The sequence below is a fragment of the Rhea pennata genome, chromosome 24, assembly GCF_028389875.1.
Source record: "Rhea pennata isolate bPtePen1 chromosome 24, bPtePen1.pri, whole genome shotgun sequence".
NCBI classification, from domain to species: Eukaryota; Metazoa; Chordata; class Aves; order Rheiformes; family Rheidae; genus Rhea; species Rhea pennata.
Genome location: NC_084686.1, coordinates 5331165 through 5350894, shown reverse-complemented (window position 1 = coordinate 5350894; position 19730 = coordinate 5331165). Strand labels below are relative to the sequence as shown.

Below are 19730 nucleotides of genomic sequence, written 5' to 3'. Positions count from 1 at the left end.
GGCTGAAGGACCAGCTCCACCAGCCCCAGCCAACAGATGCTTCTCAGTTACTCCTCTTCAAATTTCTGTCCAGGCATGAAGCAAAGGATGAAATGGAGAAGGCCCAAGGAAGCATCACTACCTCTCTTTGCCCCACAGCAGAAACCCACTGAAAGAATGAGCCACAAGACTGGAGGGCACAATATAGATATTTCACCTCGTGGAGGGAGGTCTCCTCAACACCAAGTTCCCCGTCTCCTTCTCCCCTTGAGTCAAAGTAGCAAAATCCAGAAATTGCTTACAGATCTAAGCATCTGCTTGGACATCTCCAGAGCCTCCAGAGTCCCAGCCAGGCTCCTTTGACCCTTCATCCTCCTTAGATGAACAGGTGAATTTGCCTACACAAGGCTCTTTCCAAATCTCAAATCCTGCGCCCGCTACAGAGACGTCGATGATGCCATGAGGCTTTTTCCAAGAGCAGGAATTCCCCCTAGGCCCCGAGGCAGAGCCGGCTACTGCCTCCATCCCAGTGGATGCTGCCGGTACGCAACCGGGAATTGCTTGAGCTCCTTCGGCGCCAAATGTGCTAGAAAAACACAGCGGTCACTGCCCCTTCCCCGAGAGCACAGCGCTGTCGCCGAGGCACCATGGCCACAATGAGAGGAAGGAGCTGGTAACAGCAGGGAGCACAACCCTTCTACAGGTCTGCAGACAACACAACTCATCTGCACAACGGACTTCACCATGCTGACAGGAGAGGGACAGGGAGGAGAGAGGGCAGGGGAAAGAGGGCTGGAGTGGAGAGAGGGGAATATAGTCACAGGGAAGGGCAGGGGGCAAGGAGGGAGAAAAATGAAAAAAACAGGAGTGAGAAAATAAGTAAATCAAAAAGATTGAAAAAAATAAAAAATAATAATTCAAGAAAAAAAACGCACTCAGACAAGAGGACTCACAACTTCTCCAAGCCGGAGGAGGCATGAAACACATGCAGAGGATCAGCACATGGACAGTCTTTAAAGGGGAACCTGTTTGTTTTCAAGTTGGGAGCAAGGGGTGCTCCTCCTCCTGCATGCACGGAGCCGACAGCCCGTTGTCACTACGCCACATCCAAGCCCGTGCGCTCTGGCCATCGGCAGCACTGCCCCGGCAAGAGGGAGCCGGGGCAGCCAGCTGGCTCGGGGCAGCCTACGATGCCGAGGATCGCAGGTGCTGGTTGCCTTGTCTGTGGTTTTTGGGTTTCCCCTTTGCAGGGAGACAACATCCTCTTCCTCATCTAGTGATGCATAACGGCCCACTACATCCCATAGGAAAGAAAGGGAAAATTGCTAGTACTGATTTGGTAATTGCATAATTTATCCCTGCTTTTCAAAAAAGCCACCTGCTCTCCACCCAGCAAAAGCAGCCACACGACAGCCTGCCCACTCCTGGCACCTGGACACGCCAATGATCGCAGCGCGGAGCAAGCTCCCCATGCGAGTTATACCTCTGCACTCCTTACTGCAGCTGCCACAAAAGCTTGGAAACTGCCTTTCCCTCTTCTCCTCTCAGCTTTTATTACTGCAGTATAGAAATCTGGTTGGTCTGCTATAAAAACCCTGTGCTCTGCATTCACTGACAATTTTATGACCCCTCAAATCATAAAGAAATTACTTGGCTGGGCTCTTTACAGGATGCCTCACTTATTAGAGCAAGATTTATTCTCTTCATGGCTTCCCTTTTTGGGATAATGACTCTGGAGATGCTGCCTGCAACTCCAACCTCACGCAGCATCACAGGATTCCCCAGCAGCATCTCTGAGCAGGATGCACCATTGCTCCTCAGCAAATGTCCTGCAGTGCAATACCACCCTGCCCCTTCCTCTCCTGTTCCTAATGTCATCAGCCCACCGCTTCCATCACCTGAGACAGGCGCAAGCTAGTATCTGTACAAGAATGTATCCAAGGTCTGTTCAGAGACAATGCCCAACTCCAATGTGAGCTCATATGGACCTATGCTGTGCTAAAGCAATACTTCCCCTCAGCTCTGGAGCCCTTCCAGAGCAGGGAAGCACCATGGGAAAAGGAGAAAAACTACAATCAAGGCCTTGCTGAGGGCTTCCCCACTTCCTTGGAAATCTGACATGGCCCAGCTCGCTTCCACAGGCTTGGCACTAGCTTTGCTCCTTGTGGGACATCCTGCCCTGGGCCTGACATAAGAAAACAGAGAAAGAAGGTGGCCAAGTGCTCAAGAGATCAAACTGACCAGGTATTGTCAGTTTCTCCCAAGAGGATGGCAGGAAGGACAGCGCCCCAGGACATGGTCCACCCCTGGACCAAATGTTTCAAACCTGCTCCCATCTCTGTGTCCCCCATCGTTCTCACTTGAGCCAACCCTCAACCTCACACTGACCCACTGCCTTCCTCCTCTCATCCTCTTCTGCTCTCCTCACCCTAGGACAACTCGACATGAGCTGGAGAAATATCATTCTCTTGGAAACATCTACCTGATTTCATTGGGCAACTCATCTCCCTCTCATGGGGCACTCTTCCAGTTCAACAAGGCTCCTCAGGCTGTTAGGGCAGTACCAGCTGGAACCTTGACTCTTCCCATCCACAGTAGCAAGTGCAACTTCATAGAAGACCAGTCCCAAAAAGCCTTGAGTACTGGAGGCCCCAGAAACAGTCACATCTGCAATACCATGTCTCTTTTATAGTCTGTCCGACAGTCATATCGATCAGAGTTCTTGCTGTCTGGGGTTGGGAACGAGGGTTGGGAATGATTAAGATCTTGCCTGGCTTTAGCAATCACAGTGAGAGGGGAAAGAAAATTCCTTGCTTATAAGTCCTAGTTACTCCATTCCAGTTCCAGGGATGCCTCTGTGGCCAGCTAGGAAAATGTCCTCACCAAGAGAACCACTGGAAGATGTTTCCTTGGGGCGTTTTTTCGAGAGCTGTTTAATTACAGTTGGGTCAGAAGAGGTCTTACAGGAGTTCCCTGAGGAGTATCTCAGAGAGGGAGTGCTTTTACTGCAGCTGCACTCACCATAGTTTACAGTGAAGATAAAACATCTCACCAGTGGTCTCCAACTGTAGTTACACTACTGCAAACTATAGAAATGCATCTTGGGGAAAAAAAAAAAAAAAGACTTCTCCCTTTTTTTATATAATCTAAAAATATTGAGAAGAAAATAGATCCAACTACTGATGGGAGTTAAAGTCTCTACTTCCTGGAATAGAGTTGGAGACTTATTTTGGAGCCCTAGTCCAAAAGTACCATTTGTGGCTGACTTCAAGCAGAGGATGACTATTCTGCCTCGCCCAGTGTGCACAGCCATGAACCCTTCCTTGTTCAGGTGAGTTGGGAAATCCCAAACTATTTCTCTCAACAAAAACATTCCCTTGATACCTTTCCCCTTGAGCTTCACAAGCTCAGCCAGGGCTGAGGGTGCAAGGTACCATGGTCCTTCAGGGAAGGAAGCAAATGCAGCGAGATTAGAGCTACCTGCCTGAGCTCACGGTGCACAGCACACCTGTGGCAGAGATGAGCAATGTGCCTGAAGCCCAACCACATCATGCCAGCACACTGGGCATGGGGAGCAGTAGGACACAAGTAGCCTGTGCTCCCATGCCTGTCTCACCGCCAAGGACACAGGTGCTACCCCCAGTCTCTCCAGCCACAATGCCTCCCCAAAGGCACATGGACAGTGACGTGCTGCTGAGAGGGGAAACCCAAAAGCCACAGAGACTGCGTGTATAAAGGTGTACCCTACAGTTTTAGGATTCCTTATTCCCCTTTAAAGGAAGAGATGGTATTGGAGAAGCCCCTTCCATGTCCCCTCTCATGCCCCACTCCCAGCCACCCTCCGCAGCACCCACACCATCCTTTCGGACATGGATCACCCTTACCTATTGAGCTGAGGAGAAGCTTGTCTCGACAACACTGCCCAGATAGCTGAGATTAATCAAAAACAAAGCAGTTATCAACACCCGCAAGGAGCCGAGCTCCGCAACACATCAGCACGTCAAAAACTCCAAAGGAAAAGGAGGGAAAGAAACCAAAACACAAACGAAACAAGTCTGGAGAAGAAAGGGGGAAAGAAACAGAAAAGAAAGGAAAAGAAATAATAGTAATCAACAAAGCGAATGAATACACTGCATAAAAGCACAGACAACAGTGCTCTAACACAGATCGGTCCTGTGACTGTCCTGCACCTGGAACTCATCAGGGTGCCCTGGCTCAGAGACCGGCTGGAGACAGGAATCCACATCCACGTGCACGTTTAGAGAGATGGGTGTCTGTGTGGTCAAAAAGCCACGCAGATCTCGTTCAGGTCCTCTCCCTCCCCCATCCTTGGCCCCACGCAGCCCGGCTCCGGGCGCCCCGCAGCCAGCAGTGCCAAAGGGCTCCAGGGATTTCTAAGGCCTTAACGCTTCCAGGTACCAGAGAGCGGGAGTGAAATGCGGAGGGCGCTGCGGGGTGAAACGCCTGCCTCCCGCCCCCACCGCGCCTCTTCTCCATCGGCCTCCGACTGCGCCGGCCCCGCGGGGCTCGGCCACCGGCTCGCGGGCAGCCCCGCGCTGAGCGGCAGCGTGCCGCCGGCGGGCCAATGCCTCGACTCCTCTCCTCCACCAGCCGCGGGGTTAAGCCCCATCTACACAACAAGCCAAAATGAAGCGAGACGAGAGGATGGAACGGAAGCACGGCTACAGGATCTAAGGTGCTGCGAAAGACGGAGAGAAAGAAAAATACAGAGAGAGAGAAAGACGCTTTGCCTGGAGCAACCCTGGTACCTGGAAAACCAGCCGCTACAGTCTAGTGCAGCCACATCCCTCTTTAGGGCAGGATCTGAGCATGCCGGCAGCTTCCTGATCTCCGTTGGTTTTTTGCTTTTTGTTTTTTTTTTTCCTCCTCTCTTTACATGCTGCTGGTGTGGCTAAGTCCTTGATCTCTCTCCCTGCCCGCGTCCTGGGGCTGCAGCATCCCTTTTGCAGATGAGGCGGCAAGGTGACTTTTATAGCTGTTTCTGTCATGCATTAAAGCTCTCTAGACTCCGCGGGAAGAAGGAGCAGAAGGAAGACAAGGAGGCACAACGGCCCTAACGTTCGAAGAAAGCCAAGAGCCAGCAACTAGAAGAGGAAACAACCACCAGTAACACCAGGACACTTACCTACGCAAGCACAGGGGCCGGGCCCAGCACCTAGGTCTTTGCCAGCCTAGTAGACGGCCCGTATCCCACGTCACCGAGGCTCCCAGCGACTGGTCGGGGAGGTGGAACGGTCCGAGTAACGCGCCGCGAACGCGAGGAAGGTCATCTGCCTAGGTAAGCTGCTCGGGCAGCAACGCCCTCAGCGAGGGCCATGCAACCTGCACCTGTGGCACGAGCCTCTGCCGAGCCGCATCCTAGCGGAGCCCGCGGGATGCCATCTCCAAAAGGGATGCTGCAGCATATCCAGACAAACCCTATGAGTTCGGTTGATGATGGTGGGGAGGGAGTTGGAGGGAGCAGGTGAGGCAGGGTGGGGGAAGCCAGGAGGGGGCTGAGGGGACTAGAGGTTGCCCACACTTACCCTGAAGTGGCTACCGTTGTCGGTGTAGGCTCCGGTTTGAGAATCTCCTCACTAGCCCTCCTCGGAGAGGGAATTTCTCCAAAAACATCCACGGTGTCCACGGGCACGGAGGAGCCCTGGGAGCCAGAATAGCCAGTGGCTAGAGAGGTGAAGGCCGTGGTGGGTCGGTAGCTGGGGCTCTCTCCCCGGCTGCTCGGAGCAGGGGATCCCGTCGACGGCGTGGACTTGCGGGAGAAGCTGACTGCCGCAGGGGGCTGCAGGGTGATCTCTGACACCTCAGCCTGCTGGATGAGGCCCGGCCGTGGCCGGGCACGGGCGGTCAGCTCCGGGGAGCTGTTGCGGGAGCTGAGGGGGCTTTGGGTCAGAGGAGAAAGCCTCGAAGGTTGTAGCACCACCTGATGTAAACTGGGCTCAGCCCTCCTGACTTGCCGAGGGCTGGGCCGAGGTCTGGGTTGGGGCTCATACCACCTGGTGTCCAGGCTGAATGTGCTTGTGCCGCTGTGGCCGACTGACTCGGACGGTTCGTGGTAAGGCAACACGGGTATGCCCATACCTTGACTGGTATGTCTTAGCTGCCCTTGACTCCCCATAGGTTGCATAGGTTTGTCCTGCCATTTGGTGGTGGTGGGCACAGAAGGTTGGCTCCTGCCGGGTGACTTGCCAGTCCAACTCTTTGGTGCCTCCAGGGGCAGGATGCCCGGGTAGGACGCGGGGACCTGGAGGGAGGATGGGGGCGGCCCCCGAGGAAGACAGGCCGTGGGCTGGGCGCTCTCGGCCACGTCGCACTGCTGGAGCTGCTGGGGGAACACCGCGGGGGACGCCTCCAGGCCGCCGAAGGGAAACTCGGCCCTGCCCCAGGGCTCAGGGGACCGGCCCCCTGTGGGGGTCTGGGCGAGGGGCAGCGTGCTGTTGGAAGCATTCTCCCCGTTCTCCTCGGGGATAGTGGGGTGTCCGAAGGGCCCCTCGGGGTGCAGAGGCGGGGAGGACATGACAGAGCTCAGTGGGCTGATTTCCGGCATGTAGAAGGGTGGTGGGTCCACCTCCCCGGGGCTGCTGCTGCTGAGGTAACCGTAAAACTGGCCGTGGTGGAAAGCCCGGGGGGCTGGTGGTCGGGCCTGGCCGGTGGCCTGCAGGTGGCTCTCGAGGGTGCCGGTGCCCTCCAAGGCCCGGTGGAACCGGGGACTGTATGCTGGTGGCTGAAGGTAGGACTCCTGGCTGGAAGAGAGAGGGGTGAGCTGGGATTTGAGGGCCGTGACGGAGGCGGGGACGACGGGGTCGTCGTTCTCCTCATCCGACTGCCGGAATTCGGGGTACATGTCCGTCTCCTCCACGAACGGGAAGCCCTCAATCCGGCGTGTCTTCAGAGAGGGCTCCATCTCCGCCGGGTCCATCACGAAGCGGCCATCCGGCCCGCGGCTGATGAGTTCAATGGGGGTCGTGGCCTCGGCTTCGGCCTCAGCCTTGGAGACACTGTACTTCTTGCTGCTAATGGCCCTCTTGGTCTTCTTGTAAAGGGACAGTTCCTTCTCCTTGCTGGGGCTCAGCATCCTCTTGGCCTGCGGGCCTTGGTCATCGGAGGACTCTGAGGGGGGACGGAGCGTGCGGATGCTCTCGGGACTCACCTTGCCGGAAGACAACCTGGACCACAGAGAAAAACCAAGAAAGGGGATGGTCACAGGGAGGAGACAAAAGTTATTCCAGCCCAGAAGAACTGCTGGATTGAAGTCCAGCTGGATCCAGAAAACGTGTTATCAGCGCTCAAAAGAGGAACTGCTGGAAGAAATTCAGCTGGGGACTATTAAGATGGCAGAACCTTGCCTGCTCTAACACAGCCCAGCAGGCCAAGAAAAGCAAGTGAGAGAGGAGTCAGAAGCACTGCACATCTCCAACTCCTCCAGGACTCGGCAGAGCTCAGCACACCTCCACATCCCTCTAAGCCAGGCGGTTCGCTCCAGAGCCTTACAATGAGCTCCATGGCCCCAGCAGGACAAAAGAAAGATCCAGAGCTCACTTCCCACTCCTTTAAGCTTTCTACGTTCACTTGAGGTATCCAGGCCTGAGAAAGCCCCAGAGACGGGGGACTTATTTCTAGCACTTCAGAGGAACACATTCCTCTGAGGAAAACATTCCCTCCTGCAGAATTCTGCATCTCCCTTAGAGAAGTGGACAGAATTTGAAACCAACATTTTCCTCATCCTGAACTCTCAAATGTAAGGCTGAGAGCCTGAAAAGGGAGAAAAGAGGCAGGGGGAGACAGCATCAAAACAGTCCACTCATCCCTATTTAGAAAGCATCAGACAAACAGGATTAAAGGCAAAACGTAGCAGATTCAACAGAGATGATGTGGGCATGGTCATTTGAGTGTAGTAGAAGAACTGGAAAAAAGCAGGATTAAAAGCCACCAGCACTGGGACATTTTGCAAAGGCCAAGGAGCCAAAGCTTGAGGTGTTCAGATCTCTCATTCTTGTACTTAGACTGGGAAGATGCTCCCGCTGCTGAGCGGTTCTTTCTCGTCAACACACTTAAGTAGTTTTGATGGGATCTGTAAGAATCTGTGACTAGTATGGAACCATAACCCACAATCTTCAGGTAAATACGGAAAGAGGCTCAAGTGGGGAACTCTTCATTGGAAGAGAAAAAAAAAAGCATTTAAGATGATCTGAATTTCCCAAGACAAAACAGAGCAAAAAGAGAATGATTCAGAACTACAATGAACTTGCACAAAGGACTGCTTGCAGAAGGCTAATCCTGCTCCTATGGAACAACATAGCTTGTTGTGTAATTTACTTTGACTTCTCATCAAGTCCAGCTCTGGACAACTTGTACAATTCCACAGGGTTGAGTCTTAATTTAAACATTGTTGTATTTGTCCCTGCTGCCTTCTGCTCCAAAGGCAGTTTGTCTCTTGTAAATTACTTTGTTCCCAGAAGACTAGGGAACAGAGAAAACAAATCATCAGAAGCAATAAAACAAGGTCAGATATTTCCATTTGACCTTTACAACAACTGCAGAAGGAGGCACCTCCAAACTACTTGAACCACCACAAGTTGGTGCCACATCTAAGAAATACTTACGGGGACTCCAAACTCTTCCTGCAGTGGGTTATCGAGAGAGGAGGGTCTGGAAAAGAATAAAAAGGGGAAAGAAGAGAGAACGCTAAGGAGGCGCAACAAGACAGAGACAGACAAACTTAACATCAAAACACAAAAGACGACACTCAACAAGAGGCCAAGTTTTCATTGCTCCAGTGCTTTAATGGTTGCTGACAACAAATAACTCCAGTCACAGTTTCCTATTAATCCTGTTGTCACAATCTCACACACTAGAGATGAAAAAAGTTGATTCCTCTACCCTCGCCAGCTCCCCAGCCACGTGAACTTGTTGCACTTCTCCCTATTGGGCTCTCCTGCGAGGCTGGTTCCAGTCCCAGTTCTATTTAACTGGAGTGGTGAGGTCTCCTTTGTGGGGGTCCTTCTATAGTATAATGCAGCAGGTCAGACTACATGGTCCATGCAAAACCAGTGCTCTGAGCAGTTGCTCCCATGGGCCCTCAGAAGGAGGTGACTTGCATGCCAAGGTCTAGAGGACCTTGGGGAGGTAAACCATCTGCATAAAGTTTCACTCCCTCCTCTGGCCAAGACAGATCACCCCAGCCCTAAAACCCTCGGGTCTAGGAGATATCACCATGTAAGGGAGCTCCCTTGGAAATCCCAGGCTAGAGTTTCTCTGTTGCCTCTTCACCCACCCTTCCTCTCCCACTCCCGAACACGGATGCTTTCAGTCACAGCTGAAGGATGAAGTTAGGGCTTCACCTGAAGACGTGCATGGATGGAAGAAGAGACAAACAGGGAAGAACATTACCACCACAATGCAATTTGGGACAAGGGGAAAAAAAAGGAGGAGATGGAAAGGACGCTGAGAACACCACCCACAGGCTCACCTTTCTTGCGCTTGAGTTTCCGTTTGCGTTGCTTGTTGACGAAGCAGGCAGCAAGTGTGCTGAAGAGGATGGCAGCAGCCAGGAAGCAGATTGTGGCAACTATGCCAGCCAGCACCGGGCGGGCTAAACCTTCTTCTGTCAGGTCAGGCGGAGGGAATATGTCTGGATAGAAAAAGCCAGGTGTTACACAAACACATGCATACACCCCTGCCTGCTGCTTTCCCCTCAGGTCCCCACTACAGTTCATCAGGCAAAGCTGTCTTGATGCAAGACAGCTCACTCATTGCTGGTACTGGGAATGACAACCTTGAAGCAAAAGACCCTGCTTCAGACCCAGCCCATGGAGAGAGGCCAGTCTACATTGCTGCAGACCAAAGACAAGTGATTTAGTGACCTCCCACAAGGCAAACCTTTCATCTCAATTGATGAACAGGGAAGTGCCCACAGCACACAACTTGCTTTTGGCAGGCTACAGGTTCAATAACCCACCATGGCTCAGGCTGCAGCCCCAGAAGGCTTTTTCTCTGTGCGTCTCAACACAAAACATCTTAACTCTTCAGTGACAATTGGATCAAACCAGCACCCAGGCCCCCAAATTTTCATTACATCACCTCACTAACCATGAGCAGATCTGAAACACTTAGCTGCAGCTATTTGCAGATGCAAAGGCTGTCTTTGAGGCCAGCCTAGCTCACATGAGCAGAACTGCCCCCACCACCCATTTGCACACTGGGGTCAGCAAGCATTCACCTGACATAGTCACTAGCCTTCAGCCTCAGGCAGCAGCAGCTGACACAGGACAAGGATGCACACAAGCCCCACGGGTGCCGCCTCTGTGTACGAGCACTGTCAAATCCCATCAAAACAATTGTGCAGGAGGAATCGGCTTTCAGAAAGCAGGCAAGCACGCAGCCTGCAGCACGCAGTTTCTGCACCGTGCCAGCACCACTTGGGGGCAGAGAGAGACTGTTTTATTCCTGTGCACAGCAGAGCTGGGTGGTTCTGCAGCTTCTCACAGAGTGCCAGTATAAAGAGGGTTCACTGCATCCTCATTTCCCCTCTCTTCCCACAGACCTTGCCTTCCCACAGCAGTCACGTGCCCTGGCCTGCCCCTCGCTCAAGGAGCGTGCGTCTGAGCTGGATCGAGGGGCAGAGTCCTTGCGCATGCTGCAGTGTGTTGCAGTCCTATTGCAAAGCTCCAGCACTTTCCCGCGGACTCTGCACTGCAGTGCTACGTTTCCCTCCCGGCACCTTTTATTTCCATTTCTAGGCTGTGCAGTCCCCGGCTTACAGCACTGTTCTCAGCACATCCAACACAGCTGAGATGTGCTGCGCCTCTCTGCTTCGGTGTGTGCCCCTTAACGCACTGTGCTCTCCAAGGATGGACTAAATTGGGCTATCTGTCCTCATGTGCTCCAACTGCCACTGCTCTGCAGGGCCCTGGCTGCTTGTGTCTGGAGGTGGCAGAGGCAAGCAGCTTGACCTGGGCTTCCTGCAACACCTTCCAAAGCCCCTGGAGGAAAATGGAGGTTGGGCACCCGACTGCCACTACACCTCACGTGCCACCAACATTGTTTTCCAGCATAGAGTCCAAGATTGAGACCCTCTGTGATGGGAAAAACAGCAACTTTATCTGTGACACTATTCAACCCTTACGTACCAAACTCAGCTAACTGCACAGACCAGCAGCTGCTCACAGCCCAAGCACACAGCCAGGCATCTCAGGCAGGAGGTACAAAACCAGTGCTCACATCGTTGCTATCTGAAGTTTGAAAGTACTGAGAAATGCTCTAGTCAGACCAGCGCTAGCCCTGGAATGCAAAGGCAGCAGAGATGCCCCCATGGCTGCTAGGGACAGGGAAGAGAAGGAGAGCCACCGCTTACCTGTACTGGACACGCCAGCAATGTTACTGGGCTCGCTGATAAGATCCTGCATGACTGCTAGGACCCGGAACTCGTACCAGGTGTCCTGAAACAGCAAGCATATCCATCAGATCCTGCCACCACTATCTCCCCTCCAAGCGCCTCTGCTGAGCTAACCCAGCTCAAAAAGGCAGCCCTGAAAGGCACTCGAGAGCTGGAGGCCAGACTGCGTGATGCCGAGCCACCTCAGGAGCTGTGGGGCAGGCAGCCACTGCTCACCTGGGACAAGTCCTTGGCAAAAAACTCGCTCTCGGTCCCTAGGATGCCATCATCCAGGATCTCCCACCTCTCCCCGACACGAAACTCCATAATGTAGCGGTCGATGGGAAAGCTGTGGTTAGCAGGAGGAAGCCATGACAAGAGGACGCCTTGCTGTGTCCGGTTGGCTGTTAGGCACCTCGGTGGGGTAACCAACACCAGAGGCTCTGGAGTTGTTACAGGGAATGCTAGAGAAGATGGGGACAGAGACATCATTGAGGTGGGCATAAGGAGAGAGCAGAGGATGTCATCCCTCCTTAGATCTGTAGCCGTAGACTTATCTCCCCACCTGCGCTTTATCACAACAGCTTTTTGTAACCCCACGCAGCCTCCAGCAAGGTTTGTGGGCAAATCTGCACAGAAGGAGCATGCTAGGAACCTTTCAGAGCTCTCCCACAAGGCCTGGCATCGGCCCACTCAGACCACCACTGTAGCGGCTGTTCCAGGAGTTTCAGACATTTCCCAGGCAAGAGTTCTCTTATCTCAGAGACACAGAAGTGGCCTTCCAAAAGGGGGGAAATAAAAATGTAACGATGCTAAGAAAGAGAGGACAGTGTTAGAAAACCTCCTCCTTCTTCTGACCTATGTCTAAGAGTGCCCCAAGGCAGGCACCCAATACAAGGCCTTCTTGTGATGGCTCCTGTTCAGAGATGCATATGACTGATCGTGCGCTCTATTAATAACTCCTGACCCAAGTTTCACTTAAGAAAGAGCTGAAAAGTTACTGGTATCAGGGCACAGCTCTCCTGAACTGCCTCTTGGGACAAGCTTTCTGTAGTATAATGCACGCAAGGTCCACAAACTTCACCCAAGACACTCCATGAACTATCCCCCACGGGGCCAGCAAAGACTGCTGCTGCACTGCCATCTCCATCCCCAGCAGAAGGGGCACGCAGGCCAAGGCCACATGGCCGTACCTCTTCTCACCACCCAGTCTCCCCGCGCCTCAGCTCTACAGCCCTCCTGAATCCTTCTTCCCCTCCTTCCCATTGACCCAACCTACCTAGAGTGTTCACAGTGACCACCTCACTGAAGGAGCTGGTGCCCAGCTTGTTTTGAGCCAAGACACTGAACTGGTATGCCGTCTCCGGTTCTAAGGTATCCACCACTAGCCAACTGGAACCAGCTGGTACAGGAAGAGACAGCCAGTCATGGGGTCCAAACTGTGCTCTCTTCACCCTGCCAACAAGAGAAGTGGGAACATCTCCTCAGGAAAGGTACCTTTGATAGCAAGGACGCAGAGTCAAAGTTAACTTCTCAAGCAATAATGGAGCTTTCCTGATAGATGGTTTGGTCTCATACCAGCAATGCGCGTGAACATGGTGCTGACGCTCGCCATCCAACAGCTGGCACCGTGACTGGCTCAGGGCAGGTGCAACAAGGACTGCTGGGCAGGGAGCAAGTCCTCGCAGCTCCACTCTACGCCAGGTAGCCATGTTTTGGCTCATACTGACACTGCTGCCAGCCCCCACCCCCACCCCCACTTCAACACATGCAGCCTTAGAGCAGTCATGGACAAAACCAATGCCAATAGGCCAGCTCTGATGGCTATTTCTGTCAGATCCCGAAACAAAAGTGCAAGTTTCTTATTTTCACTCCTGTGAGGGCTGCAAAGATGACAGATGAAGCAGGAGATGAAACCTTTTCTCAATTGTACCTCAGCAGTAGAATCAAGCTCCTAAGTCAGAGTCAAATTTTCCCTTAACCGTATCCTTGCATGTGCAATTCCACAGGAGACCGTTAACGGAGTCACCATTTTAGCCATATTTGAAAGACGGGTCACTTCCTCACAAAGCTAACTGTGCAACTCGGGGTTTGAGCTAGTCTACAGTCAAACTCCCCACAGCCCCACTCAGATGCAAGAAAGGAAGAAAGGAGGCCTAAGCCACACAGGGTGAACATAACGCCTGGAGACATCCCGCTGCCCTCCCAGCACGCACAACTGTGCATCCGCTTCCTCACATCATAACCGCACAGGGAACAGCACGGTGGGGCAAGACCCTCACGTCTCAAAGCAGCGTCACTGCATCGCAACGGTATTGCAAATATTGGTCAGCTCCTTGCTCGTATTAGACAGATACACTCCAGGGAATCCTAGCCCTCAGCTGCAGTCTTCAGTGGTGTTCACAGAGGATTTTGGAAGAATCACTGCAGAAGGATTGTTCTGGATAGATATGCAGGCGTACCTATAGCCACAAGTACTCTTCCAGGTAAATCCACCACGTAGGAAGTACGAGATGGAGAAAAGAAATAATGCCGCTGTAACGGGAGCAAAAGGTGAGGCAGTAAAAGCAGCAGCAAGCTATGAAAACAAGCAAGTTGGAACTGAGCCATGCATGTGCAGAGTGGCTTGACCAAACAGGACCGAGTCGTGGAAATGGCTGTGGGCAGGAAGGAGGCTTCATATTCAACACTGCTCCCAGACAGGACTACAGCTCCCAGGATCCCCCGCCGCTGAGCACTGCTTGGCGCAAGCTCCCCCGAGGCGTTTAACCCCGCTGCCTTTGCGGCCCCGTGTCCGACCGCTGCCTCCGGCTCTATGCTGTCAGGCTCAGCAGGGCAGCTAAGCAACGGGAACAGTCTGACGCTGGGGAGAGCAGATAAACGCAACGCTTGTCACCATCAGGCATGTGACGTAGCTCTTCCAAGGAGAGCACGCGCATGCTGACGGGATGCTCCGGCTGCCCTTCCCGGGGTGAGTTCGCCCTGGGAACGGGAGCTGCTTTGTAGCATTGCTGCCAACCAGAGAAGCACGTGGACTCCACAGGAGCTGAAGAGCATCCTATTACCACAGCAGGGAGGAAAACACACGACCTTCAGCTGGCCAGATTTCCAGGCAGCACTAGCTGAAGTTGAAAGAGTTGAGGCTGGCACAGGTAAGAGGACACCAGGCAAGGGAACCGCAGCTCTGCTGTTACCCTTTGCACTCACCCAGCACCACATCCCAGCCTCCCTATTGCCCTGTCCCTTCTCCCGCACTGGACAGTCCCATGGACCGGTACGAGCCTGTGGTCAGGACAAGACGGGACTCGCTTTTCTTCTCCTAGATCCCCACAGCACCTTGAAAGTTTCCCATTGCCAGGCTGACAGACACACCCTCTCCATCCCCACCCACCCTGCTGCTGGCTGGCCTCTCATTTTGATGGGGTCTGGAAGAAATGGGAGCAGGAAGAAAGGAAACCCTGACAGCAAGGGGGGGCTGCAAAAGGAGCGAGCCAGAGCAGCAGATGACATCTCCTTCCAAGGTGAGAGTGTCTCAACAGCAAGGAGACTTAATCCCTCCTTCCCAAGGACATGTTCATCAGATGCAGCTATGCAAGCTCTGCGCTGCTGTCTGTTCCCTCTTTCAGTCAGGCTGTGCTCTCTCCCTCATTCTTCTCTTCTGCTCTCTCAATTTCTTCTTCTTTCTATCTCCTGTCCTTTGTCTCCCGACACAATTATCCAGCCCCGAGTCAGCGAGCGCTATGCCTGGCCTCGGTCTGAAGCAGAGCAGAATTCATTATGGGCAGCATGCATCTAATCTCCACTCTATCAGCAGACTCCATCTGGGCAAATTAAAGAACGGAAGGAAAGAAAGAGAGCGAGAAGAAAGCCTGAAGAAGTGGGGGAGGATGTAAGGCCTGGCCTGAGAAAGGAAAGTCACCATCCCTTTCACATTTCAAAGCATGGTTCTTCCAAGGAGAAAGAGAAGCACAGCAAGTGCAGAGCCCAGAGAACATCCTGGACTTGTAGCAACATTTCAGCCCTCTCAAATGTGCTGTTTGCTTTACTAAGGGGCAAACTACCACGACTGCAAAGGGACTAAAGCCTCACAAGTCTCTCAGGCCCAGATCGTCAGCCTCAGCAGCTAGTTGTAAACTCCAGGAGGTTTAATAACCTCCAGGGAGCCACCAAGCAGGAAGGAGTCATTTCTACTTAGTCACACTTCTTCAGGATGTGCTTTACAGACCGCATTTTCCACCCTCTCCTTGGCTGCTAAGCTTCATAAACAGTTTATCTTGAAATTAGATGCCAGAGGCAAAGCTACATGAATGCAAAGTGTCTCCCTTGTGCAAAAAGCAGCGTAAGGTGTGCTAGGGCAGACAGATGTAGCAGCTAGCACTAAAGGGGAGGCAACCTGGGAGACTGCAGACCTACATAGCAAACACCTGCGGGGTCCAGAGGTTGCCAAGCGTGCTCGCGGGCGCATCTCAGATGCCCCAGCAGCAGCAGTAAGCGGGAGTGCAATGAGGTGTCCCCATGGTAGCTCATCTGAGCTCAGCACCGGGGGGAGAGGAGCCGCAGAAACCAGCATGGCACCAGCTTCCCCCTCCAGCCACCCCGAGATGACAGGGCTCAACCCCACAACGCTCGGGTTGGCGTTGATGCGGCTGTTGGCGGAGGTAAAGTCCCGCAGCATCAACAGCTCTAATCCCACCGACTGGCATGCTGGCACAGAGCCAGGCAACGCTGCCCCTACCACCTCCCACCACCCTCCACAACGGCACTGCCCCACTGCTAGCAGCTCAGGTTGAATAGGAAGGAAAAGAAGCAGAGAGCAAAGCATGCCGGGATGACTCACAGAGGGCCGTACCAAACTGAGAAAGTCTGCTCGTATCCGCCGTCGTAGCCGGGCTCCCAGGAGACGTTGGCAGAGGTCATGGCAACCACAACATGCACACCGGTTGGGGCATGAGGGCTTGTGCCTGCGGGAGAGAGCGCGGTTGGGGGCGAGAGCAACAACACCGCAAAGCCGCGTTCTGCACAGCTGCGCAAGGTGAGGATGAGACTGCCAGGGCCACCACAGCCCAGACATACTGCAACAGGTTTGCTCCTAGCCAAGAATCAAGGAGACTCCTCTTCCACAAAGGAAATATCTTTCCTATCTGGAATTTCTGCTAGAAACATCAATAGCACAAGCTGTGCCCCCCCCCCCCCGCCTCTGCTCTTGGCCCCACCAAGGACCAGGTCATCTCGACTCTGCCCAAGGCACCACTGGAGATGTGCCACGCAGAGGCATGCTGGCTAAAGGGGAATAGGCTGCTGCACACTTGCCTCCCCTCAAAATGCACAAGAACAGATTTTACACCACCTGCGACACCAGCAGACCAGACCTTCAAGCCTTAAAGCAAGCTCTGTCCCTTGTATGCTTCAGCAGGGGAGAGACGGCCTTGGCCAGCAAGGAGAGGAGCCCTGCAGGGGATGTGGCCACAACAAAATAGCACCACCTGAGGGTGACATTCAAGGAAGCGTGGCTTTTCACAGGAAGCATCCCTGATTTGTGCCTTTCTGACAGTCCGGGGCAAAAGCACCCAGGAGCACACGTCTCCCGCGGCAGGAGCGTGCGAGCCCTGAGCTCCACGGCCCCCCAGCCCCCGGCCGCCCATACCTACAACTGTAAGATGAGTGCTGGCAGTAATGCTTGCGACGACGTTGGTGGCGACGCACTCCCACTCGCCGTGGTCGTCCTTGCCGAGGGAGCGGATCTGCAGGGTGCCGCCGGGCAGCGTGTTGTGCTTGCTCCTGCTGGGCTTCCCTACCTTGGGCAAGGAGCAGGGAGAGCAGAGCAACAGAGAAAAACATGACTCAGAAGCACACCGTGCAGCAGCGGAAGGCGGTAGCGCTTGGTCTAGGCTATCTGCAGGGTCTAAAGGACACCACCAGGCACTAGCAAAGGCTCTAATCTCTCTTGTCACTGCAAGGCAGCAAGTTTCCCCATTGGCAGTAAAATCTGACTCAGAAGACACGAACAGAAGACATGCTGAACAGAGGCCGATGCTCACAACTCAAACGTGAGCAAGAAACCCCAATATGCTCGTCAGGATGCCAAACCCTTTGTAAGGATCTGACTTAGGTCTTTCAGTACCCAAAGCTGAAACCGCCATCACTGCAGGGGAACACAAAATCCCTCTATTAGCACCTCTTTTGGGGGCAGTAGGAAAGCAAGCAGTCGTCCCTGGTGCCAGCTACTAGAGGGGAATACGATCACACAGGGCCGATGCTCAACATCGGTCACGTTCCAGGTCCCCGGCACCGGCTGCCCACAGCAAACTCTCTCCCCGGCTAGGAGATCTGGGAGGACCTGGGAGAATCGCTTGTGTAAAGGTGCCTGAAGAGCTCACAAGTCGAGCGGAAAGATGGATCGTGTAACAGCTCATGTTTATGCCCATTATGTGAAGCTGCACAAATCCCACGTTGCTCCGAGCCCTTTCTTGGCTGTTCATGCATGGATTGCCGCTGACCGGCTCCCGGGACCTGGAGTGCCTGCAAACAGCTCACTCCTCTTACAGGAGCAGCAGGGGAATTAACAGGTGTGGGGGATTATCGGTGCCAAAGTTAAAGTCTTCCAGAGACAGGTCGGCTTTCACAAGGCTGATGGGTAGCAAGAGAGCTTTGCTCTTTTCCTGGGAAATTTGGCTTAGCCTAAGTCAGCCCTGGCTGAAATCACAGGACAGATAAGCCCGGGCGTCATTACAAGGGAAACAGGCCCAGAAGGCACGTGAGAGGTTGAAAAGAAACCTAAATCAGAAAAAAATGGTCAGAAAGAGAAAGGAAAAAGATGGATAAAAAGACTAAAACATTAACAAGTTTCAGGTAGGTCACTTGCAACCTGGGCAAGTCACTGTTTGCCAAACACTGGTTAGGCAGCGCGGCTAGCGGACACTGCATCGGGCACTGCACGGACCAAGGACGGTGCACGCTGGGCCCAGTCCGCCAGCGCCCGGCAGGGCATCGCCGTGCCTGTCCCTCGGGAGCCGCTCTGCACCGCTCCTGCATCTCGGGGTGATGCAGCGCAGCATCGTTCTGCTGAGCGGGTGGTCTGGGACCCTCCACCTGCCAGCCCCTGTGAGGGGGGCAAGGTGGACAGGAGGCTTGGAGAGAACAGTCAGACATAGGGGCCAAAGGGGTTCCCAAGCACGGTGGCTTTCATACCGCACCCGTGAAGACTGGCAAAGGGAGGACTGGAGGCAGGTACGGGCAGAAGGGAGAGCCCAGGTTGGGAGGCACCACTGTACCAGCGCTCCTGGTGTGCACAAATGGGAGCAGGAGAGAGCTCCCAGGAGCCAACCCCCAGCTCCGGACCGTGAGGCTGGCCAAGCAGGAACGCTTGGCTCGGGAATACTCCCAGAGCTGCTATCACAAACCCACCCTGGGCCTCGGCAGCTCAGCCTTTGGGTTCAAGCACAACGCTGGGTGTTGCAAGGGTGCTGCAGCTGAGGGGCTCCAGACCAGGTTATTCCCCAGCGACACGGGTCATGCCAGGCCCTACTCCGTTCTACAGAAAGGAACGGCTTGAAACTTTTTCCCAGTCCAGCATTAAGCATAACTCGTGGGTGTTCGTGGCTTCTTCCTAGGATCTTCGAACTCACAGGGCAACCAAACAGCCACAGAGCAACACCCCCCTTCCAGAAGCATGGCTGAGACCCACGGTGGTGACCCCTAGACGTCACCGGCAGGTGTGCAACACTACTGCACAGAACGGTCTGCGCTGCAAGAACGGCGCCACCGAAGCGGCCACGTCCCGCTGGCAGTGGTGCAGCAGGAGGGCCAGGAAGATGAGGAGGGTGTCCTGCGAGCGAGGAAGAGGAGCGGGGCCAGGCTGGAGCAGTGCTCAGCTTTGCAGAGGCTACTGTGACGGTTTCATGGCATTAAATATGCTTTCCTTTTTTTTTGGTTGGTTTTGTCGTCGCCGCAAGCCGGGCTTCCCCCACCCACCTGCGGGACGGGATGGCAGTGGCTCAGCCCAAAGCGAAGCAGCTGTACCTGCAGTTTGTTCTTACCGGGACAGAGTGTGGCTTCTCTGTCTGCAATATTCATCAAAAGCCAAAGGCACTGCAGATTTGTCTGGCAGGCCGGGTACCTTTCTCCAGGCGATGATAGGAAAGGGGTCTCCCGCAGCAGCACAAGGAATCAACAGCTCCCTCCCTGCCTCCTGTCTGTACTCCCAGCCTGGTAGCACCGTGAAATAGGGGGGGTCCTGTAGCCAAGGGAAAAGGCAAGGAGCATCAGCCCACGCCGCCTGCCGCTCCCGCCTCCAGCAGCCAACGGCCGTCTGCCTCACTCGACCAAAACGCGCCCCTCGCAAATGAAACCGCTCACTGGC

The 19730-nt window shown here is 54.0% G+C and overlaps 1 protein-coding gene across 1 annotated transcript in view; it reads right to left on the bottom strand.

The window, feature by feature from the left end:
* Positions 1-19730, bottom strand: part of IGSF9B (immunoglobulin superfamily member 9B) — a 51246-nt gene that overhangs the window by 5466 nt on the left and 26050 nt on the right. Inside the window, exons 10-18 of the mRNA XM_062594605.1 lie at positions 19488-19604; positions 17016-17166; positions 16221-16332; positions 12651-12826; positions 11609-11835; positions 11351-11435; positions 9467-9628; positions 8601-8646; positions 5526-7163 (exon numbers count right to left, since the gene is read on the bottom strand). Of these exons, the coding sequence (XP_062450589.1) occupies positions 5526-7163; positions 8601-8646; positions 9467-9628; positions 11351-11435; positions 11609-11835; positions 12651-12826; positions 16221-16332; positions 17016-17166; positions 19488-19604 (2714 nt within the window). The remainder of the gene's footprint in view (positions 1-5525; positions 7164-8600; positions 8647-9466; positions 9629-11350; positions 11436-11608; positions 11836-12650; positions 12827-16220; positions 16333-17015; positions 17167-19487; positions 19605-19730) is intronic.